The 27,618-nt window shown below is 40.9% G+C and overlaps 1 protein-coding gene across 2 annotated transcripts in view; it reads left to right on the top strand.

Moving 5' to 3' along the window:
* The window catches only part of MYH10 (myosin heavy chain 10), a 100,359-nt gene that overhangs the window by 17,347 nt on the left and 55,394 nt on the right, over positions 1-27,618 (top strand). For both annotated transcript variants that reach the window (XM_037409355.1, XM_037409364.1), the window contains exon 4: positions 20,897-20,924. In XM_037409355.1, coding sequence (XP_037265252.1) covers positions 20,897-20,924 — 28 coding nt within the window. The remainder of the gene's footprint in view (positions 1-20,896; positions 20,925-27,618) is intronic.

The following is a 27,618-nucleotide window of genomic DNA, read 5'->3' as shown; positions in this document are numbered from 1 at the left end:
TCTGACATAGTATGTCGGAAACACAGCTCATGCTACCCAACAGTGGTTCCTATTTAGGTGGCTGTTTTACTGACATGGCAACACCAACATGTATCTAGAAAAGTATGTGTAATGAAGAGGCAAGTCTGAAAAACTTAGGGTGTTTTCTGCTATAGACCTGGTATAGATGTACTGGAAGTAGGTTAAAATTCACACAAACAAGAAAACAGTTTCTGCTACCAGGTCAACCAACCACTTAAATGTAAACCTTTGTGGTTTTTTTTCTCTAAAAAGACATTCCCTGTCTTTAAATAAATCGCACTAAGTCTTTTTTTTTCTTCAGTTGTGCCTTTGTCCTTAGCGCTGCTTGATAATTATGTACAGGTTGCTGGATTGCTGAGTGCTCTTTCACCCCAGAAACTATGCCATCACCTCTGAGCAGGGTGATGCAGGGGCAAGCAATGGAAGAGCAGCAAACTGGGGCCACCAAGAGTTGTCACACTTCTCAATGGATATTTGGGTCGGTTTTTTTCTATGGAAGAACAACTATGGCCTTTTGACCAGAACAGCAGCCTCTAACAGCTCAGACCAGAGGACTCCTAATAAGTGGATGTGGAAGAACAGGGCAAACCTTAAGATTATTTTAAGGAGTTTATTCATAGCAGTCTCAAGTGGTTTGTGGATAAGGGCTTCCCATTCTAAAAGTATAATATCTTTTGAAATTGTCTTAAGAACTTTTGAAAAATTCTTGAGATAAATGTCCTCTAATAAAGTAAGTCAATGTCAGTAGTTACCACACTTCAGGTGCTCTATATATTTATTCACATACTGTGCTAATACTGATTCATATCTCTGGAGATCTTACTCCATGCACTGATGTTACTATTTTTGGAAGATGAAATGAAAAAAAACTTTCACATGATGCCATATGTTTGGTTAGTCTTGTTTTCTTTCCATACTGATATAAGGAGGTTTATATTTTTTATCAAATCTCTGTTTGTGTGTCCCTGTGCTTGCTTTCTTTCTGATTTTGATAGTCTGAATTCTCTCCATTTGAAAGAATGAAGGCATAGATTGGAATAAGAATAGGTGAAAACTATGCAACAGGATCCATTCATTGGGGAATAACTTCTTAGTTACCCTTACTAACTCTGTGTTTCTACTGCCCCTCACCTGTATGGAGCTACTCCCTGTTCATTTTAGCAAGTGACTGCAATCAGCCAGAAAACTTTTCCATTGATGGCTTGCCTTCACAATTGCATTGCCAAGGATAAGTAAAAACTCTAGAATAGGCATTAGCAGTTTTGTGTTTGGCAATTATTTTAATGAGCAAACTTCTCTTCCTGATGGGGTTTGATCAGAGCAAGGGGGAAACAGTGCTGCTTCTGAATGTATAATGGACTCATTAAACTGTTCACAGGTGTTAAGTTACTTCCTTTGTGAGGAAAGTGGTGTACAGACTCCACAGGGAGATGTGCTTGCATGTAGTATGAGACGCTGCTATCTGTATTGGTGATTTTATGCAACAACCCTGGTTTTACGTAGTCTTGTGAAACAGTAATTGGTCATGATGATAATGACTAGTGAGCATTTGTCTGAAGTAGGGTGAGTGGAGAAGTCTGGCCCTAACCCTGCTCAGTGCTGGTCCCTCTTTGCTTACAGCACCTCTAGATGGGACCTGATGTAGAGAGACAGAGGAACTTCAGGGAACTGAATTCATATATTTTCTAACAGGTCTTCATATAAGTAAAAGCTGCAGTTACAACTAAGGTTTTTCTAGACATTAGAATGTCAAATAATACTTAAGAGTAGGAGATTAATACAATATTCAACTTTTCTGGTCATCAGTGGCAAAACAAGGTCAACTACTGAATGTACCTAGAATTTGGTAGGGAGAGCTAGGTTTCCCATGCCAACCAAGTATTCAACGTAATGCCCAAAATGCCCTTAATCTTTTTAAGTATGCCTTATGTTTTGCTAGACTTTGTCTTTAAGGAAACAGAAAGTGTGTATCAAACTTCTAGCTAGTAAAAATAGGTCTCCAACCAAGAACTAGCTGTATTAATTGCAGTGCTTCAGACTAAGTCATCAGAGGCCTCTGCTAGCATTTACTTGCAGCATAATCCTTGACCAAAATGCTTTTGCTGCTAAGTTACTAACACATAGGTACAACTGTAAAACTGTTCTCCAGTTCATGTCCATGCTTGTGCATGTAATTGCTTTGGGAGACAGAGATAGCATGGTAGGGAGTGTGGGACAGGGGAGAGAGCTTTTCCAGTATTTTTGCAAGTTGGGCTGTTGCTATTATAGGGCATTAATAGGTTTCTCTTGATATGAATGACTTCTGTGTTTCCAGTATTTGACATATAAACCTTAATTATTAGGATTCAAGCCTGAAATTCAAACCAGAGATGCGATTCCTTTGCATATGACCATACCCTTGTAGAAATATCTTGACCACTAGTTTAGGACAATGAAAATGGTTGGCTGTATTTTTCCTGGCCTGTTCAGTGGTATTTTTTCCAGTATAATCATGTTTACTTTCCTTGTAGTTAATCACAAACGACTAATTTTCTAGGTCTTTGTGAGATGTGTTACACTGATTAACAGGATACCTGGACCTGAGCTGTGGCTCTGAGCAGCCTGATTTCATACAACACAATTTTTTTTTTTTGTGCTGGTAATTGGGCACAGTGAGTAAACTGTTGTTCAGTATCTTAATGCTTTTATGCCTTTAATTCAGAGCATGGATGATTAGAGAATAACTTTAGGTTTCTACTAATCCAAAGTTTTGTATGTTTAATAATTGAGCTTAAACAACAAAATACTTATTTCTGGTTTAGATTATGGGAGCAAAAGGCTTCTTGGTTGGCAGAAACAACTGACGTGTGTGCATCTCAATAGGTGTTCCTAGTTTTAAATGTTGCTAGAAATACTCCATTTTGTTAAACTGGTGATACAAACAGAGCACTGCACTTCATAGTGCACTGTTAAGGAAAGGTTGTATAGAAGCGTTGCTAACTTCCAGTCATCAAACTGCTGCTCTATTGTTGTCCCCTTGAAGAATTTCCTGTTTTGGAGGACCTTCAGCCCTCTCTTCACAGGTCAGCTCTCCTTGTGCCCTTTAGTGGGGAGGAGAATGTGCTGAAAGTCTGTTTCAGTGCTTGTTAAACATGGAGGACAAAGGGCTGGGGGGGCGGGGGGGAAGAGCTCTAAACCAGAGTGTATGTTAAAGAAGCCCAGTTCTGTTTTGGAGAGGGAATAGTATTCCCCAGAGAGACGTACTGAACTGGGGTAAGCTCTCACAAGGAAGAGGGCGGTGCAGAGGAGTTTTTAATGGCTGAGTGGTGGTGCAGCTGTGCTACGCTAGGGATTTGAGGCAAGTTTTGCAACGAAAAAGCAAACCTCACTGACTGCTTGATCTTGTAAATCTTGCCTTTTCTGCAAGACTTGTAGTAAAGACTGTGAGTGCAGGCTTATTAAAAACAAGCAAGACTTTGGGTGCGTTCTGGTTATCACAATCAGGATTTCTCTTCAGGAAAAGACTCATTACCTAGTGCCTTGACCTCAGAAGATAGTAGCATGCAATTCAGCTTTATGTACTGGATTTCGCCCCCCTCCCCCGTAATTGTTTTTCAAAGTAGTGTGGTAGTAGGGTGTTGCTTCACAGGTTACTTAGTGGATTTCTCCTGTGTTTTCATTTTTTTAATGTTATGTTGAAGCAGTAAGTACACGTAAGCCAGGGGCTTCTAGGCATATTGAAATTGTTTAGCCCTAGACAGAAATCGGATGCAGAAATGCATAGGGTTGGAGGTGCTGTGCTTCAGAAAAGAATACTAGACTGAGCTTTTCACGACTGCTGGACAGTTGACATGATCATAGGGAATCGGTATCCTAATCCCTGTGACAACATTGACCTTAATTCTGTTTGGTAATACAATTTGCAAGACTTGCTAGTGTTCTATGCTGCTAGAAGTTATAGGCAGTAAGAAGAAAACATTTTGACAGGGACTAGGATTTTCTTTAAGCAAGCTAATTCTGTGAGTCTGATAGTCCATCTATGACTATCTTTATTTTACTAGCAAGGGAGACTTGTGAGAAGGCAGCACTGACATACATTTTTGTCTTGTGCTTTTATCATGCTTGGCTTTCTCTTCTCCTTCCTCCATTCCTACTCTCCCACTGTATTTCTACAGGAAGCATGGCATTGTTTTGTTACACCTCTTTATTCATTGACTCTTAAAAGTGCTTTGGAAGAAATATGAAGGAAAACTTGTTGGCTCTTTGTTGCCAAAGACCAGCTTGCTTACTAATATTACTCTTGTATAATTATGCTTAGTCTCTCCTTTTTATCCTGTTTCCCTGAGGACATGTTGATGAGCACAAAATTAGCGCTGATATTTTAGGACTGCCTTTAATCCTGTTGCAGAGAAGGTTTATCGGAAACAGCGTAATACGTGAAGTGAACGCTTGGTGTTGGAAAGCCAGTACTGTCTACAGATGCAGTATTTCTCTCTTAAAAATATTGCATTTATCTATATTTTTATTTAATCTTGGTTTAAGTCCTCCCTTTGGGGAGTACTCCCCCCTCAAAAAAAAAAGGGAAGAAAAGAATTAAAACTAAAATGTGACAACTCTTTTCTTTAAAGGTCTATTAAATCTTCAGATGGCAGAGGAAAAGATTACTTTTGAGACTAAAAAGCCTGGCAGTGATCTTAATATAGATCTTAATATAAAAGAACTGATATTAACTAGCATTCTCTGTTGTGTGAGGAGTGTATAGAACCTGTTACATGTGCCATTAATATTCTTGATATTTTCGTTCTATCTTGACATACCAAAAGATTCCCCAAAGCTCTTTAAACAGGTACAAAGTGCAGAATGGCAATGTAAGCAGAACTAGTTGATTGGTAAATGTAATGTGAAGGATTTATAGGTCTCTTTATTGTTATACTGTGATTTGTGTTTTCATTTTGTCCAGTCAGGCTGGTGTGGAATATACTCATGTTATTGTCACCTAAGTATCAACACTGGTTTGAATCAAGTAGGAATGTAATATACAGTGGTCTTAATGGCTGAGTGGAGGGAGATTCTTGAAGCAAGAAATTAAGTAGAAAAAACTGAAATCCATCACGCAGAAAGTCTTCCACCTCATTATTTTTGAATTTGAAGTAAAATGAGAAATGTTTCTGTCAGCTAAACCCATTGTGCAGTATTTAATCTCCTTCTCCTTGGTCATCTGTTCTTTCTCTTGATATTAAATCTGTGTGCTTCAGTGCCTGTGAAGTTATTTTCATAGTTTAATGTGCCTTGCTATATTGTTTCAGAATGAAATCAGTAGCAATTGCTTATTGAACAAACTTGATTGAATTTAGTTTATAGAACTAGATTATAGTATACTATCATGTCTCTAACTTTTTCGTTATTGTTGAAAAAGTTTTAGTGCTTTAGTGCTTGTGACAACAGTTCCTAACGTTTGTCCTTCTGGTTGTCAAAATGTGTTTGGATCCCTCATTTTCATTGGTGTTCAACCTCAAGGCTACAAACTTAATTAAGCATGATGATATTTACAGTAAACAACTCTTTTCTTAGTTGCTTAGAAGCATTGCTTGAAGTGGTTGACTTTTTTTTTGTGTAACTTCAAGAAGTAACTTTCTTAGATTTAAAAATGAGACAGGAGTGATAATTGTTACATAAAAAAATTGTAGTTTCTTTGGTGCCTTGGCTGTTTTCTCCTGACTGCTGAAGTGGAATGTTGCAGCAGATTAGCCAGTTCCATGGTCTTTTTGGTTGATACTCTAACCAGCTGATGATAATATTAATGTTAAGACTTGCTATGCAAGCTGGCCTCATAATTGAATTGTGACTGTGCTAGCCTACAGACAGGAATTCAAGGCTAAGTGCATCCAACTAATGAAATAATTCATGAGATGAATCATTTTGTGCATATTACTCAGCCAGCACCTGCTTCTACTCTGAAGCTTTAGTTTAAATTAAACTCCATTTGTTTCTAGGTAGTTGTGAAATAGATAATTCACTTCGGCTTGGCTTTGGCCTTCAGATGACATACATCAAGACATTAATGCTTGTGCAACAAAAACTTAAAAGTAGTCTAATCTTGACAGCACACTGCACTCTAACAGCACTCCTAGGTGTTGCATGTTTTGCACAATAACTGGTTTTTGTCAGTCAATGTCCTCTGGGGTGCTGAACTACTTTGGGTGAAGAGGAAATATGACAGGAAGACATTCAAAAAAACAACTGAAATTAACAAAACGGTGTTCAGCATGGAAATGATAATTCAGGTCAGATGTAACAGAAGTCTATATCTGAAGTGGCACAGGGAGAGGGAATAGTGGTCCTTTCCCCACCCCATCTCTTCCTATGCAAGAACAAAGGGTCATTACTTGAAATCTGAAAGTGACATGTTTAAAAACAACAAAAAGACTACCACATAAACTGTGGTAGTCTGGGCCTTAGGATGTAGTGTGTGCTCAAAGCCTGTGCTTGTCCAAAAAGCCATTGAGAATAAGTGAACCTGAAGTCTGAGGATAATGGATCAGGAAATTGCAGGAGAATTTGCTGGGCTACTGGGAAGGTGTTGCAGGGAATCATTCTTGCCTGCTAATTTTGGTCCGTGTGTTATCTGCTGTTGGAGTGTGATCCTGATTACGATTGTATGTGGTCTGTCTTGATATATCATAAATTTACTTTGTAATCTGCATATAAAAGTGCACTTGGGTTAAATGGTAATCATCTGTTTTCTTCATAACGCTGAGGGGGTTGTGGGGTGTGATGGTTTAGTGGGTGCCTCTCTGGGCAGTGTATGGGAGTGGTAGGAGTGCAGGAATCTGCTGCAGCTGGCTTTTAAGAGGCTGATGAGACTATTGGAAACTGTGGTACAGCTGTTAGTTTATTATGACTGCATGGAACTTAATGAGTCTGTACTTGGGTGCTTTCCTTAAGTAATATTTCTTACTACACTGAACTGTGAAACTGGCCAAGAAGAGGCAACTGGTAAAATGTCACTGTTTCTCTTCTTAAAGCAGTATTTGTTCATGGTGACATTCAGCATCTCAAATGAAATAAATTTAAAAGATGTGGTTAAATTGTTTTCCTCCACAAAACCACAGGGAAACATTGTCTTTAGTACAGGAATGAATTCACAGTAGTTACTGGGTCAAAATTTCCTACAATGATTATAATCCTCTTTCTTCTATCCTTGTTTTTCACATCTTATTGAAGGCTAAGGGTGGGATAAAGGGTGTATTAGGGGCTGAAAATGGGTGGATAAAAGTTGTAGTTGGCGGAGAGATGTTCTGGTTCCCCTCCCGTTCTCCATAGGGGGATGTTACTGCTTCTCCCCTTAGCGTAATATCTGCTAGATTTCTAGGTGGAAACAGTATTTAAGCTACGCAGAAAACCTCACCAATCTAAGTCACTTTGTAAGGAGTGATTGTTCATGACCATTTCTGATAGGGAAGGTTTACTTTAATTATCAGCAGATAAAATGAAACTGTCAGATGAATGTTAGTGCTTTGTCCTTCCAGGAACAAATGTTTGTGTTGGGCCTATATGCTCAAGGGATAAATCGAAGAGGGTTCTAGTGATCCGCCCCCCTCCCCCCCGATAAATAGTTTAAGTAATGTATGATGCTCGTGTTTGGAAAAATGGTAATGGGGGAAGAAAATGCTTTTTTTGTGTGTACAAGTGCATGTGAAGAAAAGCTTTCTTGACCTTAAAGAAATGAAGGTCAACATCTTTCCTCCAAAGGAAAGGAGATCTGGATATACATGTGATTTTTTTCTTTTTTTTTTTTTAAAAAGCTGAAGGACAAATTTATATTGTGCAACTTCGAATTGTTGTGCTGAAATGGTTTATTCAGAACTTAGTGGCGATTTAGACATGAGAGGGTAGGGAAAGTGTGGTATTTGTCCTCTGAACTGTTGAACAACTTGAAAAACTATTTGGAATCAAACCTAAGGGAAATCTGTGTTTAAAATATAGGAAAGTAGCATTGACTTGTGTCCTTTGAGGAAAGGATTTTACAGTTTGAACTGTCTCACTTGAGAGATCTGTACTCCCCACCCCAAATCTTAATTGTAGACAAATGTTTACCTTGAATGCTGCCCAGGGTACAAAGTTGGTTGTGCTGTACCTTTCCACACTCACAAGGTAGCCTCAGTTTGGCATGTAAAGTGGTGGAAGCTCATGAGCTTTTTGTCTCCTGAAACGTCTTATGTAGCAGTGGCTTTTGCATGTTCTTTTAGGGAAGTGTTTTAGAACTTGTGCTGTTCAGTGATTAGGAAAAAGGAATGAATCCACCACTGATGAACAGAGGTGTAAGAAGCCTATACAACAAATCTGAGACTTAAAATGTTTTCAGATAAACATACTCATCAAAAGGCTTGTTACAGGTCTTGGGAAATATCTATCAGAAAAATGCTTACAACCCTTTAGCCTAGCTATTGCTAGCAGTGTGTTAAAATCCTTGGTGTGGCTGGTGTGGCTGACCTTACTGGGGGTAGAGTGATATGCTAGGTGATCTACTGTCCTGTGTGCAAGGGAACAAAAAGCCAAACCACTGACCATGGTGAAGTCAGAAAGCCTAGCTGTGGTACTGTTAGGATACTATCTTTCCAGACTTGTGAAGCTCAGGCATGATCAAGCAGCTTAGGAAGAGCCCACTTGAGCGAAAGTTAATTCATGGCCAGTTTTGTGAAGTGGTTTGTGCTTGCTTATTTGTTTCGGAAAGAAAGTGAAATTAGTGAGCTTAAATGGCAGATACTATAGTTAAAGGACCTCCTTGAGTCATTGTTTCAGTTGACAATATAATCTTTGTCTAGGTAAAATTTGTACTACATGGGAAACAGAGTAACTTAACCAGGGTGATGGAGAATAGTAAACCACTGCTATGCTGAATACTCTACAGTTTAAATAAACCTTTTCCAGCCTGTGGCTTGTCAGCTACCACTGAACTTAAGTTACTTCTAAGTAGCATTCAAATAAAAACTGAAAAGTAAGCCTAGGGATGGCCTGTTTAGAAGATTTAGGAGCTGGTCATTTCTACTGGGAAAACTCTTCGGAAGCCACAAATCAGGAAGGATGAGAACTGCTCATCTGTGTCATTTGAAGAACATTAAGTATAAGTGAGCAAGTCCTTGCAGCTCTAGCTGGAGCAGTTTAAGAAGCTGCTGCTTTATGGATTGTTACTGCCCTTCAGCTAAGTTGCATTAAACACTTGTGTGAGAACCAGTTGTTGGCTTTGACGGTAAATCAGTCATGTAAGTTATAGCTGGCCCCACTGGCTTGATGGTGTGGTGCATCAGGAGCACTCTCACAATCGAAGTTGTTTCAGTCTCCACATACTGCTTGTCTGTACCTCTCAGCCATCGCTCACAGCGTGGATCAGCCCTTGGGACTGTGCAATTTTCTCTGGTCCTCTTCAAAACTGAAGGCTGACTTGTATTCTCTGCTTATCTCCTAAACTACAGCAGTCACCTGTTTCAAAAAGCTAAATAAATTTCATATTGCATAATAGATTGGGGTGGTTGCAAGTGTTATAAATCCATACCTGTTTGAATGAATTTTTTTAGTGAAGGAGTGTGTTACCTATTAACTTCTGGTCACAAATGTAGCAGCTCTGTTGTAATTGCTAAGTTACACATACTAAAGCTTCTCTTAATGGTAGTTAACAAAGGCAGTGAAAGACTGCCAGTGAAAACATAAGCCATGTTTGAGTGTCTTCAAACTTAATGAGGCCTAAAAAAAATTCAATTTCTATCTGGTATGTAATGGAGAAGCTACCCACAGTTTCATTAAGTGGGCAGGATGTAGTCTAACAGCTATTTGTTTTCTCCTTTTATGCTGATTCAGCCCTGGCTAGCAACTGTGAAAACAAATGTCACAATTTTTTCTTTAGGAATTTCGATAATTTCAAGCTAATGTTGCAAATACCGAACTCGTGACTTCTAAAATAGCCTCAATTCATAGCTTGGCTTGTTCTTCCAGGGTTTGATGATGCTGTGTTAGGTTAGCCACATTCACTATGTCTGTGCTGGAGCGCTTGTGTAGCAGCTTGAGCTATTTGGGGTAAGGGAGTGAATAATGAGTGTGGTCATGAAGTCTGCTGTAGACATGCAAGAAATACTTGTATTCAGTGCTATGGTTCACTGTAAACAAGTTGCAGGGTAAACCATGACTGGGATTTGACTGACCTCTGCTATGCTTCATTTGATAATTATTAACTTTTAATGTACTTAGCAGTCAGTCAGCAGGGAAAACTAAGTATGGCTGTTGTGTTTTATCTCAAATCTCACATCTTTTAGAGTAAGGGATAGAACCACATTTTATTTTTTAAAAAAGCTTTTGTTCTTTTTAACTTCACAAATAGCAGGAACACCTATAGAGTGTCTACATCAGTGTCCCTGCCTCACAGCGAAGGTGCTTTCTCAGCTCTTCACTGAAGACTTGGAGGTGTCTTGGAGCAATTAAATGAAGTATGTGGGAGAGGCAAAAGTGAGATACTCGTCAGGCAAAAGTGGTTGATGGCAGTTCAACCTGACAGCTTTCTTAGGTAGAGGAAATGTAGTAGGCACTGGCTGGCTGCGTCTTGTGTCAGGCTATATGGGGAAATACGAGGTAACCAAAGTAGGGAGTTGGGAATTGATTTAAAACAGCACTGTTGTATTTGTCTTTGAAGTGGATGGCATAGGGCTGGAGGGAGAGTTCTGATGTAGTTCTTCATGAATTGGTGTTTGAGCTAGCACTGGGGGCTTTCGGTGTTTTGTGGAAAATGGTCTGAGCACTGATGAAGAAAAACTGATAAATATTATTATTCGAAATCTTAAAACCACTGAATAGCCATGAGGAGTGGAATGTACCTGAATTTGATCTTACTACTAGTATAAACTGGCATTACACATTTTAGAACAAAGAATGAGAATTTCTGCAAGTTCATTGCTTGACAATCTCAAAGAACTAAGACTGATGTAAAAACTGACCAACAGATGAATAAGCTGATAAGGCAAGAAGAAAAAGATAATTCAAGGTACATTGGAAGAGATGGCTTTCCCCTAAGGTGTCCTTGATGATTTCTGACCTCCAGAGGTTCCTTCCACCTTCTAGAAAGATAATGCAATGATCCTACTTGGTTTTCTTGAAGATGCCCATGACGTGTCCATCATCTGATGATGATAACTGTCCAGCTCCTTTGGCACTGGTGGATGTATCACATCAGATGCTTTGGGCCTGTGTAGATTCAGCTTCCTTAAATAGTCAGTACTGGCTTGATTAAATTTAGGTATTGTAACTTGAAATGCCAGCTTTATATTGTTAGCAAATTACATGCTTTCTGGAAAGTTCACTTGGATATTTAATGGGTTACTGTTGGCAAAATACTGACTGCATTCCTGTAGACTGCCCTTGTCGCTTTGTGAAGTGCGGAACGTATGCTGAAGAGTGAATGACTGAGCTGTACATAGCAAATATTATTGCACAACTAAAGGTAGAGGTGAAATGTAGGATAAAGTGTGCTGTTGCAGAAATCTCATGGTGAGCATAAGTGTGTCAGGGTACATCTGGCCTGCAGTAAGGCAGGTACTCGGCAAACAAACTTGTGCCTGTCAGTCTTTCTGTTATGCTTGTTAGAGATGTTTGTTGCAAGTTACTTCATAGTGTTAAGTGTTTGATGATAGTTTATGGAGTAACTAGGCAACATTTTAAAGACAAACACAAAATATAAAGGCATGCTTCATCTCTGTAACCAGATCTTTTCTGTGCTTATCAGTCCAGTAGGACTTAGTTGGAAAAAAAAAGGGGGGGGGGGGGGAAGGGAAAAAATTATTTAGAGTTTGGAATTGAAGAAGGGCAGATTGTTAGACCACCTGCATGCTTTATAATGCTATGTAGCATTTATGACCCAGCCCTGTGAATCCTCTGGCAGCAGCAAAATCTGTGCTGATGGGAAGGTCTCTTTCCTCCAGGCAGTGACCTATTTTCACAAAAGTTGTCAGGAATTCAGTTTTTAAATGTCCTTGAATAGATTGATATTTGAGCCTGTTCACCTACAGTAAAGGGCAAATATACAACAGATCTTCCAAGCCTGATATCCACAACAAACAAAGGTATTGATCATGGAACCAAGCTTTTCTTGGTTTGTGGTCTATGGCACCTGAGTATTAAATATGGCCTAAAAATAAACAGGAACCCTCCATTCCCCCTACATCACTCCCTCTTTTTAGAAAGACAATGATTTCTCCCATTTGATAAATACCAAAGTTGTCTCCTCCACCCCAACAAAAGCTGTAACTTCTTTGGTTGTGTCTGCTACAGCAACGGGGCTGGCATTTTATCACTGTTGGATAGGTATTTCAGGCTCTGGAGAAATAAAAGGAAAGGCTTTGTCAAACTGCATGATCTGTGAGAGTCTTGGGCTTTGGGGAGGACAACCCTTGATGTACCTGCAAATAAGAACCATTTTCCTCTCCATAATTTTCTGCTGGTTGATAGCTGGATATGTAGTAGCCCATAGCTTTTTCTTCAACCTGAGTGGGGAAAGGAGGTTAATCATAGATTCATTTAGGTTGGAGAAGACCTTTTGAGAGTATAAAGTCCAACTGTTAACCAAGGATGGTCAAGTTCACCACTAAATCATATCCCTAAGCACCACATCTATGCTGTTTTTAAACACCTCCAGGGATAGGGATTCCACCACCTTCCTGGGCAGCCTGTTTTAATGCCTGACACCCCTCATATGAGTTTTCCTCATATCCAGTCTAAACCTCCCTTGACAGAACTTGAGGCAGTTTCCTCTTGTCCTGTCACTTGAAACCTGGGAGAAGAGACTGACCCTTTCAGGCAGCTCTAGAGAACAATAAGGTTCCCCCCGAGCCACCTTTTCTCGAGGCTAAACACTCCCAGTGTCCTGAGCTGCCCCCCATCAGACGTGTGCCCCAGTCCCCTGCCCGTCCCTGGACACGCTCCAGCCCCTCTGCGTCCCTCTTGGAGCGAGGGGCCCAGAGCTGAACCCGGGGTTCAAGGTGCAGCGGCACCAGTGCTGAGCACAGGGGGATGGTCACTGCCCTGGTCCTGCTGGCCATGCTGTCTCAGACACAAGCCAGGATGCTGTTGGCCACCTGGGCTCACTGGGGGCTCATGCCCAGCCGGCTGTCAGCCAGCCCTCCCAGGCCCTTTCCCTCCGGGCAGCTTCCCAGCCCCCTGCCCCAGCCTGCAGCGCTGCTGGGGCTGCTGTGACCCACGGGCAGGACCCCACACAGAGCTGTGTTGAACTTCATGCACTTGGCCTTGGCTCATCGGTCCAGGCTGCCCAGACCCCTCTGCAGAGCCTTCTGGCCCTCCAGCAGATTGACATTAACTCTCATCTTGGTGTAATCTGGCTGAGGGTGCACTCGATCCCCTTGTCCAGATCATTGATAAAGATATTAAACAGAACTGGCCTCAGTACTGAGCCCTGGGGAATACCACTTGTGACTGGCTTTTAACCCAGAGCAGAGCACACCCGTCCCAGCCATGGGCAGCTGGTGTCTCCAAGAGATGCTGTGGGAGATGGTATCAAAGGTTTTGCTAAGGTCCAGGTGGACACCACCCACAGCCTTTACCTCATCCACTAGGGTGGGTCACCTTGTCATAGAAGATCAGGTTCCTCAGGCAGGACCTGCCTTTCACCAACCCATACTGACTGGGCCTGATCCCCCGGTTGCCCTGCACATGTGGTGTGATGGTGGTCAGGGTGATCTGCTCCACAACCTTCCCCAGCATTGAGGTCAGGCTGATGGGCCTGTAGCTCCTAGGATCCTCTTTCCTGTAGATGGGTGTTACATGGCTAGCCTCCAGTCAACTGGGACCTCTCGAGTTTCCTAGGACTGTTGTTAAATGATGGAGAGTAGCTTGGCAAGCTCCTCTGTCAGTTCCCTCAGTACCCTGGAGAAGGATCCTCTCTGGCCCCAGAGATCTGTGTAGATCTAAGTGGAGCAGCAGGTCACTAGCAGTTTTCTCCTGGACTGTGGGTCCTCCTCATCCCTGTCATTCAGCTCAGGGGGCTGAGTACCCAGAGGGAAGCTGGTCTTGCTATTAAAGGCTGAGGCAAAGAAAGCATTAAGTACCTCATCCTTTTCCTCATCCTTGTAGCAATGTTCCCCACTGCATCTAGTAAAGGATGCAGATTCTCCTTGGCCCTTCTTTTGTTTCTAAATTATTTGTAAAAACATATTTTGCTATCTTTTATAGTGGTGGACAGCCTGAGTTCTAGCTGGGCTTTTGCCTCTCTGATCTTTGCCCTGCATAACCTTATGACTTATAGTCCTCTGGAGTTGCTGGCCCTTTCTTCCAAAGGTGGCAAAGTCTCCTTTTTTTCCCTGAGTTCCAGCCAAAGCTGTCTTCAGCCAGGCTAGTCTTCTCCCCTGCCAACTCATCTTTCGTCACGTGGGGACGGCTTGCTTCTGCACCTGTAAGACTTCCTTCTTGAAGAATGTCCAGCCTTCCTGGATGCCTTGGCCCTTCAGAACTATCTCCCAAGGGACTCTGTCAACAAAGCTCTTAAACAGGCCAGAGCTGACCCTCTAGAAGTCCAAAACACTCACATACATCCATTTTCACTGCTTTTCTAGAATTAACTTTTTTATCTTGGCACACATTTCATATTCATATCTAAATAAAAGCTGGATGCAAAAGGGAAGATGCTTATAGGAATGGTGGCAGGACTGCGAGACATTTCATGTCTGTATGGAAGTTACTGTGTTTGAGAAGAATTGTAGTTGCTGCCAAAGTAATCGGAGCTATGTTGAATCTGAAAGCAGTAATACATCTGTGGAATTGTTTCCATAGATGTGTGTATTTGTGTTAAGCTCGAAAAATGGCTTCCTAGTTGGGCAGCTCACTGTGTGGGATAGCTCCAAATGGCTTCCTCCATTCATTCAGAGTCAAAATTGTGAGGGATAAAGGCAGATCTGGGCATTTGCAATACTGAAAATATCAATATAGTAAAAGGCAATTAGAGCGAAGACAGTTGTAGAGGGTGGGCGTCAGTTTACTTGTAAACTCTGTTCTTTGATAAAATTTCTGTGTTTGCAATGCTACTGCCTTTGAGCTTTGGTAGGAAACTTAAAGACAGATTCTTTCTCTTCTGCTTGATTATCTCATATCATTTTATGAATGACTGTAATATGAACAAAACAGAATTAAGTCATGATTTTAAGAAAAGCTGCTTTGTTAAAATACAGTAATTCTTTTGTAGACAGACTCTATAGCTTTGAGCTATGACTTTTCGGAACATCCTGTCTGAACCAAATACCCAACAAGTATGTTTAAGGTACATCTGGAACCTTCTCCAGAGTTAACAGGGGTTTTGTTAGGTGTAGTCTGTTAGTTAGGGGAGAAAAATCCTTCCATAGTTTGGTGGGAGAAGGGATGTGGAGTAAAATGTTTTGTGTTCTGACAGGCAGACTTCATGCTTTTTATTATGTATACGTAGTAATGTAAACATCAGGATCTATTCTTACTGGATTTTCAAACAATAAAGCAAGTAACAAGTTTGTTTGAGGAGCTGCCAATTGCTGTCCTGAGAGCATATTCCTCTGGGGAGCCGAGAGCAAAGGAGGTTTAAGAAAGCATAGAAAAAAATGGCTTTCAGAGCTGTAATTCTTCTTGTCCTTCTTGCATTCTGGTAATACTCCTTGGCCTCTCTTCAAAGTGTTTGTACTGTTCAGTGTTGTATGACTGGGTTTCCCTAATGTGGCTGCTGCTTCTTGCATCAGTAAGATGTCTTTCAGCTCTGCGGCGGTAGGTGTTAAACTCAGCAGCTGAGTTTTGCCTTGGGGTGCCAGCATCCTCCTTTGGGTGGAAGTGAAAGGAGAGGAGCAGGAGTGAAAGAAACACTTCAATGTCTGATACTTCTATAGTATCAGACTGTTGACATATCAAGCTAAAAATACGGCTTGGCACAGCGTAAGCTAATCTTAACGATTAGCCACATTTTGATATATGTTTTGATAGGATTAATTTTCTGCTAGTATGACTTGCCAGTTGGTTCGCTGTAGGTGTAGGTGACTACCAGTGCTGGCTCAAGGCAGGCGGTGTGAATGTACGCTGGGGATGGATCTCTCATATTCCAGTGTTTATATATGGCTGTGTTATAAACTGGATCAGGGAGCTGATCTGGTTGAAAATTAAAATTTGTTAGTTCCATCAGCTACTTGAACTAGCATTGTGTGCATCTGTGCAGTGCATCTGTGCAGTTGGCTGCCGGTTCAAAGTGGGGAATGGGGTGGTGAGGCTGGGCAGAGGAAGCAGAGACATCAATGGCAGCTGAATTTGAATTACAGCAGTGGGGGAGCTTCAGCCTAAGGCTAATGTCAGGTCATATTGCCTTGTGCTTCTAAATTCTTCCATTCAAAAGGACATACTGGTCTACAGAAAGCTTACTTCATAAGGAGAAAATCAAAGTTTTGTTTTTATTCATAGCCTCTGTATAATTTTGGAACTTTGTTTTTTCAGATTACGAGTATTGTATTAACCCTTCTATGCAACCTGAATGTTAGGGGCTTCAGTGTATTTTGAAGACCTTGGGATATATTTAAATCTAAGCTGGTAACTGAAGTGATAGATTCCAATGGGACTTTTGTGTTGGTTTTAAAACCAAAGGGTTGGTCTTACGACATAGCTTGAATTAAGAGTTTGGTCCTCTTATTTCATCCTCTCTTAGAACACACTCATCCTCAGGCTAATATTCATCTGATTGAGTTAAACTGACTGAGTATCTTTGGTTAGTGAGCTGAGTTGCTTTAACCTGCGAGCAGTCTCTGGGCTTGTCTGGTCAGAGGACAGAAACTCTGTTGTTGGTCTGGCAGAAATGTGATGTATGTTCCCCTAAGACTGGAAGCTGTTCGTTTGACTTGGCTTTATAATGAAACCACATTGAGTTATATGGGAGTAAGTCAAAATATATTTATGCTGATAGTAAAAGTAATTTTATCTAAGTTGTCTTATAGGTGCATGTTTTTTTTCACCACTAAGTTGTCTGCTTACGTGCTCAAAATGTAACATACCCATTGTGACTTTGTCCAGAGTATCAAACATGCCAGACCAATGCACTTTCTCACTCTTTGCATGGAGTAAGAGACAACTAACATCTAATTTTCTAGTGTTATTCACCAGAGTAATTTATTTGTATTTCCTATTTCAGTTGCTCTAAAGGTTGGGGATGAGGACTGTTTGTGAACTTGCTCTGCTCTTTACTGCTGCAATTTGCTTGTAAACCCCAAGGGGGTTTGTTGAATTGGTCTAGTCTATGTATTCCTACAAATCTGTTTGTCTGATGTTAGGGTAATGTTATCTCATGAAGACTTTGCTAGAGAGAGATGGGTTTGGTCTATACTTCAGAATCACAAGACATATGTAGGCATATGTAAACTTAAGTGTTTTCCAAATATTTTTAGGTTTCTATGAACAACCATTTCAAAACTCTGTGGCTTTAATAAGTAAATGCTATTAAAACTTTTGCAAAGGATGGCAGATTATTTTTAAGACTTAGGTATGTTCTCTGTCGTTAAAAAAAAAAATAAATCTTGCCTGCTGCCCTTCAGGTTGAAGGTGGGTCACACAGAATCACACAGTTTTTTTGAAAATATTGTTGAGAGGGATGTCCAAAGATGAGAAGTTTAGTGCTTCTTCCCTGCCCCAGATAACAAGTCTGGCAAAAGTGCCAGGTAAGGGCTGAGTTCTTTCAAAAGATGGGCTAACAGATATATAATTGCTGCTCTAAGGAGTCTTTAGGAAGGGGACCAGCTGCTTTGAAATCAAGATTACAGATAAATTGTGTTATTTAGGGGAGAAAAGTATCAAACCAAACAAACCATAAATAACTCCTCTGTCTTTAGTCACTTTTTCAGAACGAGTGCAGCAAGATTGCCTCTTTCTCAGGACAAAAGGCATCTGGCATTTGACAATGCGTAAAGCATCATCCGGAGCCTTCAAGCTGTAATTTTTTTTTGTTAGTTGTGCTAGATGCTGGAACTGGCTGTTGGCGTAAGTGGTCAGAAGGCAGAACTTAAAGCTTGCTGTTGTCTTACTTCCACTTTCATGGTTTGTGAGGTTCAGAGCCCAGATGGAGACAGAAAAATGGATTTGGAGTAACATAATTGAGTACCAGATAACTTTATAAAGGCTGTGTTAATTCGTGCTCCTGGGCATAGAAAAAAACACTCTGCTGCACTTCTTGGAGCTTCTGGCAATGACAAATACATACAACTGTCTGGACTTGTAGGCTTTCTGTAGGACTAATTGGGTAAGAAAACTTATTTATACAGTGTGTCTTGCATGATGTGAAACACAAGTTTACATGGTAAATTGACGAATAAAATGTCATGATACAAAGCACTGACTAATGCACATGGCCTTCAAATAAACTACTTCCAGTTTCAAGGTAGATGTTGTTACCTGCGTTCTTAAGGTTTTTTTTTAAGAAGTGATAAACTGAAGAGCTGTAGTTTAGAGGAGACTGTATTTTTGATGAAATGGCCTAGATACAGTGACAAAATTACAGAGGGAAGTTGTTCTTGGGAAATGAGAAAGGGGAAAATCATGTTGTCACTTTTGAAAATGTCTCAATAAATATAAATCTAGGAAATACTAACTTTCCACTCTATTCGTAGTACCAACTTGGCATTCATTCATCAGGTTTTTTTCTAAAGGAATGAATGATTTATACTGTCCTACATTATCTTGATTTTTTTTTTTTCCTTTTTGCTGGTGTGTGGAGTTGATGTTACGATGTAGTCTAGAACTTGCCAGCAGTGCAGTCCACAAGCCTGTAGTTTGGACAGCTGTGACAATAGCGGTAGCATCTGCCTACTTGGAAAGACCTGATTTCATGCCCTTCAAACTTTCTATTCATAAATAATTAAAATAACACTATTTTGTTGACACAAGGTTTTTTTGAGCTGGTTTGCTTTTTAGGATGTATCGTGTCTGTATGAACATAGCCTTTTGATCTAAGCTAGATTGGGGCTGCTGTGCAGAAAAGTGATCTCGGGTCTCCCTTCCACCAGCACAGTTGTTTGTGCAGTTGTACAGTGTATGAGGGCACCGATTTGGCTCAACACAAGTCTGACCAAAAAAACAGTTTGTCAGACAGCTTTCCTGCTCACCCCTTGGCCATGCTACAGCGATGACATGAGTGCTGGCAGCTGGAGGAAGGGGACAGGACATGATTGCCCCTTCAGCAGCAGCCTGTCTTTATTTTGGCTGTATACCCTGGTTGCCAGGCTCCCCGGCAGCCCGTGCCGATCTAAATCCAGTATCTGTCTGTGCCCCCATCAGCAGCCCTGCCTGTCTGTGCTGAAAGTTGTATTTCTGCTGCTGTGTGGCAAGCCTGCTCAGGGGGCCGATGTGGCTGAACGCAAACTATTTTTGTATCTGGGCTGTTCGTCAGGCAGTGTAATGGGGGGAAACACAGCTCCCTGCTGGATAGGTTATTGGTTTTTGGTTTTGTGGGTTTTTTTTACATGCTACATAGGTAAAGTTGAAATTCTGCTTCAATGCTCATTACGCAACAGCATTCTGAACTGGTTGCATAGGTGGGATGACTGGTTTCATAGAGTCTGCGAAACTCAGCGGTAATTTGCAACTCAGTTTAACAACAGTTTTTCTGAACCCATTTACAAACAATGTGGAATGTTGTTTACATTACTCTGCCTACCAGAAATGGTCATAAATGTATTGAGGCTGTATATATGGACATAGATCTATCTCAAACCTATTAAGCATGTGGGGAAGCTGCTTGGTAGCAACTGAAGCTCTTCAACCTGCTAGTACTGAACTCTGTGTCCTAGAAGGAATAATGATCATCCCATTTCCAGTTGCTCCCTTTTCTGTGATTTGTCAGAGCGTTGTGTTTAAGGAGAAAGGGCATATGCGGAGAGTGGCGGGGAATATAACGTGTAGTCCTGAGCTTTGCACTTGAACAAAATAAAGCTTAATTTTATTATAATATAATCCACTACAAATTACCAATCAGAACAGAAAACCTGTTTCAAGTTCTGAGTCTGCAGGAGGCAACTATGTTCTTTTTGAGGCTAGTGACAAATAGCTGAAGTGTCAAAGCAAGATCTTTGTGATGCAGATTTATGAAAAAGATGTTGAACTCTGTTGAAAACTCTGGCTCAGAAAGGGGGTAGCGAACACATTTAACTGAAAAGTTTTACTTTCTGCAGGTATATTTGAATGTTTTGATTATATAATTCTTAATAGACTGTATGATGTTGAAATATATTCTGTAAAGATCCTGTAATTACAAAATACCTCTTGCAGGGTATAACTGACCTTCAGACTTGCTTTTCAAAGGTCATGAGCACAGCGGTGGGTGTCACAAAAGTGCTGAGCCACACCATATTGTAAAGTTTAGCTTTGCTCAGTGTTTCCCTGGATGTCCTTTTGACAAGTCTTTAATGAATAAACTGAATTATGGAAGCACTTGTTTGCTGGAGATGTTAGTGGTAATTTCAAGTGTCTGGGAGTATTGTGTACTTGAGACTGTTTTTCTCAGGATTTTAAGTTCTTTGATTCATCTGAGGAAGGGTCCGTACAGAACAAAAAACGTTGGGCCAGCTTTATCTGAAAGTATGGTTAAAAATATTACTCTGGATTATTATTAAATTTAACCAGAATTTTGGCTTTATTATATGAAATGGCAGAACTTTTAGGAATGTCTAAGCTGCTGTTTGAGGGGTGTGTGTGTGAACTGGAATGTCTAAAGGATATTTTTAAAATCACTTGCGAGTGTTCTTAGAATTGTTAAGCTGAAAAGCTGCATTTTTAAAATACTCATGTAAAAGAAACTGTCTTGCAAATTACAGGGCAGTATAAACAAAAACCTATAACCATGTTTGTTCTTGTTTTGCAGACCGTGAGGACCAATCAATTCTCTGCACGTAAGTGAACACTTTTCATTTGGACATTTTTCTTAAATCTGTATTTTGAAAGGGTCTTTGATACAGCTGTAGTAGTCAAAACTTGGTCTTTAATCTTGACAGGCAGTGACTAATGGTTAAAGACGTAGCATGAAGTGATTTTAATATGGGGTTATATTATTTTAATATTGTAATTCACTTTTTTTTTTACAGGCTTGTGCTACCTAAGAAGTTTAGTTTAAAGATGTCAGTCAAGAGATCTGAATCAGAAACAATAAGCTTTAAAAAGTGTACATCTGTCTGAAATGCTGTGCTGTAACTACTCAATGTGTAGTGCCTGAGGGGGACATGAATTAAAAGTTGGTCTAGAAACCCTGCTGAGCAACAGTATAGCTTTGGATCTGCTTCAAACAGGAGAATTCTGAAGAAAGTCAACACTAAGGTTTTCTTTTGCTTTCACTGTGTGCACCTGAATTGGCCGCACCCAGGAGCAAACTTCTAGCTTCAGCTTAAATTTCTGTGCAGTCTGGAAACACAGTGGTGGAGCAGTCAGAAGATGAATGTGCTTTCAGGCTTGTGACACTACTGAGCCGGTCTATCTTTGGGCTGCTGTTAAAAGGGGTGATCCAGTTTCCTCTCCCACATAGGCTGTGGGTTTCTGCAGCCTCTTGTGCTAGCATTGGGGGTTGGCATGCAACATAAGCTGGTTCAGGGAGTGAAGCTGGCAGAAAACCAGCCTTGCTGCAAAATTATGCCTTTCAGCAGTTTAGTTCTCTGGGTCTGCGCTTGGTGGGCTCAGAGGGGTACTAGGCTGAAGCAGGAGGTGTGGACGTGCAGCAGGCAAACTGTACCTGTTGGTAGCAGCCTGGGGGTTAGAATGGTCACACCTTGGCTCCATTCTGAAATGGCATGCAGTTAGCAGTCTTGGGTATAACTTAACATATTCAGTTACCTGAGGGAGAAAGGGAAGATGCGGTACCTTGCATGCCTCTGACTTGGTTACGTGATCAGTTGACCATGCTGTGTGCCAGCGCATGCCAGCTGCATTGAGGCCATAGTTTGTGAGGATGCCTGCTTCCTGAAATAGCTTGATGGTTAGATCAATTGCTGGAAAGGGACCTGGGTTCAGTTTCCTTCTTGACATAAAGGGATTCAAATCTTCATCTCCTGCTTCCTACAAAAATGCCTTAACTATCAGACTTTGCAAGATTGAGGGTAGAGTCTTTCAAGCCAGGCTTTTTAGAACTATAGATACTACGAATGCAAAATTCATGGGGCCTAAGGACACAAAAGCAAATACAGTTCTGTAGCTAAGATAATAGTTCATCCAGTTAACACAGGCTTGTCGAGGTCTGTGGTTCCTGCTCTTAGGACCTCTGTTTTCATGTGATGACTACTTCGTGTGCAATGTACAAAACAGCTCTCAAAGCAGGGATGGGATCCCAGGGCGAAAAGAAACACTTTGTTCTTGTGTGTTTGTGGATGCTTCGAGAGTATGTGTTTGCCCCAGGTGAATTTTTTTGAAGTAGCTTCATGTTTTGTGCCTATGCATGAACGTTGCGTTCCTTTACGTGGTCAGGCAAGACCACAAAGGTTGGAATGGCAGTGCTACAGGATTTAGTGAATGTCTGATCTGTTCATTTGCAAATTGGAAAGCCTTTAAGTTCCCTTGCCTTCAATTTTGTTATTACCTCACCTGTAAAGTTACCATAAGCTTTTGATCCTTCTGTACTGAATAGACAATTGAACTCTGTTTTATATCCGGTACGGCACACTTCAGCACAAAATGTCTGGATCTTGTGATAGGTTCCACATCTTGGCTTGGCAGTTAAGCTGCTTGCTGTATATCCCTTCAAAGAAGGAAGCTTGCTTTCGGATGGGGAGAGGTGGGGAATGGACACAACATCCTTACAGTCAGACCTCAGGAGAATGCAACCATATCCAGTACTGAAGTCTGGAGCTGCTGGGGACTGCTCTGAGTGCAGTCCTAATATTATGACCCTCAGAGATGGCCCTGAGGACATCTTTTCTGTTGGACATGTAAAATGTTTGGTGACAAATCCACTACTCCATGAAAAACTCCAGAAGCTGGTGCTAAGAAGCAGTGAACGATGCATCTCTGAAGGATTTCAACACTGTCCTGGAATCATATCACAAAACTAAGTATTGAATCTATTGGAACTGTGACACTGGACAAGTTTTGCTACCTTTAATTCAGTGTCTTGGCTGTACCAGTGTTAAAGGCTATACTTAATAGAAATGTGGCAGAGTCTTGGCAAAGCTGAGTTTCTGAGCAACGGATTCCAGGCTGTGTTGGCTGTCCTGCTGCTTTAACTTGTGTTTCATACTGAAGTGCTTACACAGCAGTATAAAGAAAACCAAGGTTAAAAAGATCAATGTCGCTGAACATGGTTTACAAGGAAATATGAATTTCCTCAGTAATGTGGGCAGATCTGTGACCTCAGAACTATGAAGGGGAAGGCATTGTATCTCCAGCCTGGATGTACAGGACCAAAGAACATCCAGTCTAAGTCTTACCTTTTGAGACTATGAAGACACATGATATGGTTGATGCTGGGATCCAGGGTTTTTCTGTAGGCTTGAATGAGCACCAAAGTTCCCCCATAGCTGAGGAGACCTAGCTAATGCTGTCTAACCATCAGCACTATTTAGATGCCAATTATAGAAAAGGGTAGTAGGGGTTACCAGACTGCTGTTGAGGTTAATGAACATTTTTCTCTTAAAACGCTTTTGTCTTAGAATATGTATCAGTTCTGTGTCCAATTCAGAGAGAAGTGCCATCAAAACCAGTTGTATTCTCCTGTGTGTGTCTTTTGAACATACAGACTAAAGAGACAGCTGCCTGCTGTGGTACTGTTCCTAACGTCGTTTCTCCCATGGGCTTAATGGGAGAGCTTTATTCTTTTGTCAGGTTTGCATTATAAACTCAGTACTTGAAATCTGGCTGGCTGGGATGTTAAATCCTCTTCATGAATGGGACAAGGCCATGGCAAGCTCCCTTGTGTAGCAGGCTAAAAGCAGGTCTTATGTTTTGATCGAGTGGACTGGTGTCCAGGACTTCGATTGCATTGCTGATTCTGTGGTGAAGAGGTAAACTGTGTGTTTCCCTTCCTTGCCAGTAGTTTTACATGTCTTAGACTAAGGCAGGAATAAATGAAGTGGAAGATGTGTGTCTTAACCACACCAGAGGCAGTTTCAGGAACTCCTTTGACAACTCATAAAAGGCTTGAGACATCTTCTCATCTCAAACTTGTCTGAGCACCTGGATCCCCTGATTGACCCTGATCTTTAGTAGAGCTGAAAGTTCTCAGAACTTTTTCTTTTCTCCAGTAGGAGAGGTTCAAGCTAGCTAGTGAGAAAGAAAACACCATTGACTTGTGCACTTAGATGAGTGGACAGTTGTGGTGTCCCTGTCATTCTCTTGTCTCCAACTGTGTTGACTGTAATTGTCTTTACATCCTGGAGTTAAGTCTTTGTCATTGCTTGATGAAGGTCCATCTGGTTGGCATCTTCACCCATCTCTGCCTACCTCTAGTTGATCAGATTTCCTGGGTTTTTACTTTCCATGCCCTTTAGAGAGTAGGGGGCCAGGTCAGCACTCAAGTAATGGTATTTGAATGACACCTTGCCAGGTCTCTGGACCCAGCCCCCTTTTCTTGACAGCCAGGAGTGCTGCTCTCAGGGGCATTCGTAGGGGTAAGATTGGTGCTATGTGAAGCCTTTGGGTTTGGTTTCAGTTCTTCCTTTCCAAAGAGTCTCTGCACTATCTCCAGGTGCCTGCCTTAGTTTAGTTTTAACAGGGAATTATTGATCCATTCATTCTTACCTTGGAAAACCTTTGAATACTCGTCTTCAATTTTGTTATTGCCTCATCTGCAAGATGGCCTTAAGCTTTTGATCCTTTTGGACTCAGCTGACAACTGAATCCTAATTTCTATCTAATACACATGGTATTTTTTACCTTAGGCATGAAATTGTGCAACTTAAATCTGGGGTTGAGCATGTTTCATTGTCTTCACCTGTCTAGATCTTTAGGAAATAGCAGTCTGTTTCGCCTGAGAAGCCTGCAGTTACCTCCATGCAGTCGCTGTTCTGGTAAATACCTAGCTGTGTCTGGACACGTCATGAAACTGCAGGGGTGTTATTTAGTGTCTTTTCTAACATAGTTAAACCACTTTTGTAGTTACACTAAAGAATGTCTTATCTCAGATATTATGTAGACACTTGGAGATTTGTTCACACCTTGCCTCTGGATAACAGACCCTGGCTGATTCAGCATTTGGTAGAGACTAATGAATTTGCATGACAGGACAGTATGCAGGCAGTATCCGTCTTGAGAGAATGTGCATGCAGGTGGATCTTCTTGAGGAATACATTTTACTGAGATATATCTTAATTTTCTTTTCCCTCAAAGAGGATTGTGCTGAAGAATAACCTATATTCCATTGAAATGCTGCAGATACACGCATTCATCTAAATGCACTGTGTGGAGTGGACTAGCCTTGATGGATGGTTCTCCAAGCGTGCCTCTCATTGCATCTCATTATTTTGAAGGTAGTGGGGTTAATTGGAGGTTTCCTGTCTTGACTTTGCCACCTGCTGATGTTCCATGAGGAGTTTTGCATAAACTGGTGATCTTAAAGCTAGTAATATTTTCTCAAAGTCAAACTTAATACCAGGAGAGGAAAAAAACCCTGCTGCTGCGTTTTCTGGATGCTTGTCTGGGCAGAACATCTTGTCCTTCATTTAACATGGAAGCTTGTTCTTCAGGAGGGTATTACTCAGATTGCCAGCTGATGTGGCTGCTGTTCAGTTCTCCAATCCAGACTTGATGACATAGGTGACTTCCTGCTCTTGCTATAGAAATAAGAGTTGTCTCCAAACATAAAATAGCATGCTTTCTTCCTCTTTTTTTTTTTTTTTTTTTTTTTTCTTTTTTTGTTACCTCCCTGGGATTTCTTGTGGGCCCTTTAGCTTTTCACCAACTGAAAAACCCAAATACGTGCACAGGCACATACATCTGCTGTTCTGAATCCATTGGACAATTTATCAGACACTGGTGAAAGCCAGATTATTGCCTGGTTAATGATGAGCTGGGAGGAGCTGAATGAACAATAATGGTGATAATTTCTTTTTAGCTTTGAAGTTGGATGGTTTAATCTTGGGATGCTAACCACTAACAAAAATGGTTAGTAAGTTTGCTGGAGCTTTTATTGCTTTGTTAGTTTAGTTCATCAAGCTTTCCAATAACAACCAAACAAGCAACCCCCAAAACCAGCACTTCTCTGGGAAGCTAGACGTAACTAGCTTCTATCTAATCCCTCCCCCTTAATTGGAGTGCAAATGAAAGTGTATTTAGGATCTTCTGTCTGTAAAACCTTAGTTTGCTGAAAAGGAAGGAAAATACACATAGTTCCAGCAACTTCATGTTCCTGCTAGCTTGTAAGTACATTATGAGCCTGCTAGAAATCAGTTACAGAAAAGTGGTGTGAATTTTGCAATATGCACATACCTCATTGTACATTTTTTAATTTTTCTAAGATGTGAAGTTGTAACAAGCAGCTTTGCAGGCCTTTTTCTTTGAGAAGCTGCAGCTGCTGGCATTTTACTAAGTTTTATTATTTCTTTTTGATTGTTGCTGTCTGTTAATGTTAAATGGGCATGCCAGGCTGTTGGAGGCTGATGACCAAGATGAAGAAACTTTTGTTGTGGCATACTAAGTCTCTGAGAAATATTCAAACCTCTCCTGGCTTTGCTGTCCGTAGCTTCAAGGCGACTTTCGGAAAGGCAGACATGAAAATGTGCTGCACTGCACGTTTGTGGTTTTTTTTTTTTTTTTTTTTTTGTTTTAAGCTAATATGTTCTAAATCTTACCACAAGCTTACGGTATTCCTAAAACTGAGACAGGGCTTGATAAACACTCATTTATGCTTGCAGCCGTACAAGGGTATCTAATCTGAATTGTCTTCAGTAGGAGTAGTGGGGTGCGGAGGGAATAGAGGCTGCTTATTAAAGGACAACAGCAGCAAATACCAAGCATTTTTGTATACAACCTCTGGCTAGAGTCCAGCTTATAACATTCCCTAGACAACTGGTGTTGAGATGATGTGAAGCATCTAGAGAGAAATGAAGGAGCTATGCAGCCTTGTAAATAGTAAAAGTCAATTAGTGACTCTTCTGTGCTAGTCCAAACTATCAGTTACACCTCTTAATTTCAGAAAATTAGCCAGGTGATTAAGACAAACCTTTTCATTACAGGTCTTGACTGTAAATATCTGTTATTTCATAACTGGCAGAAGATCTGCTCAGTTGTGTCTGAGTATAAGTGTCTCTTCTGTTCTTTGCAACTGCTGTTGTGAGAAGGACAAAAGACCATTGTTGGGGCTCTTAGGCAGTTACTTTCTCTTACAACAATTTAAGTGCATACTTCCATATTTTGGTGCCACTTCCTATGAAATAAGGCGTTGCTGGCCACAGCATCTGTGAGTGGCTGGTCAGGATTCCTGTGTTTTGTGAAATCAGGCACTGAGAACTTGCCCAGGTATCAAGGTGGTGGTGCCGCCACTTATTTGCAAAAGGACCTTCTGCTTGTGGATGAACTTCTCATCCCAGAACTTGTTGCTGATGAGGAATGACAGAAACACTGAAACTCCTAGGGCAGAGGAAACAGGCTTCTGGCATAGTTTTTCAGTAC

The sequence above is a fragment of the Falco rusticolus genome, chromosome 1 (genome assembly GCF_015220075.1).
Source record: "Falco rusticolus isolate bFalRus1 chromosome 1, bFalRus1.pri, whole genome shotgun sequence".
NCBI lineage: Eukaryota > Metazoa > Chordata > Aves > Falconiformes > Falconidae > Falco > Falco rusticolus.
The sequence above is the reverse complement of the archived record's forward strand: the minus strand, read 5'-3'. Positions and strand labels throughout refer to the sequence as shown.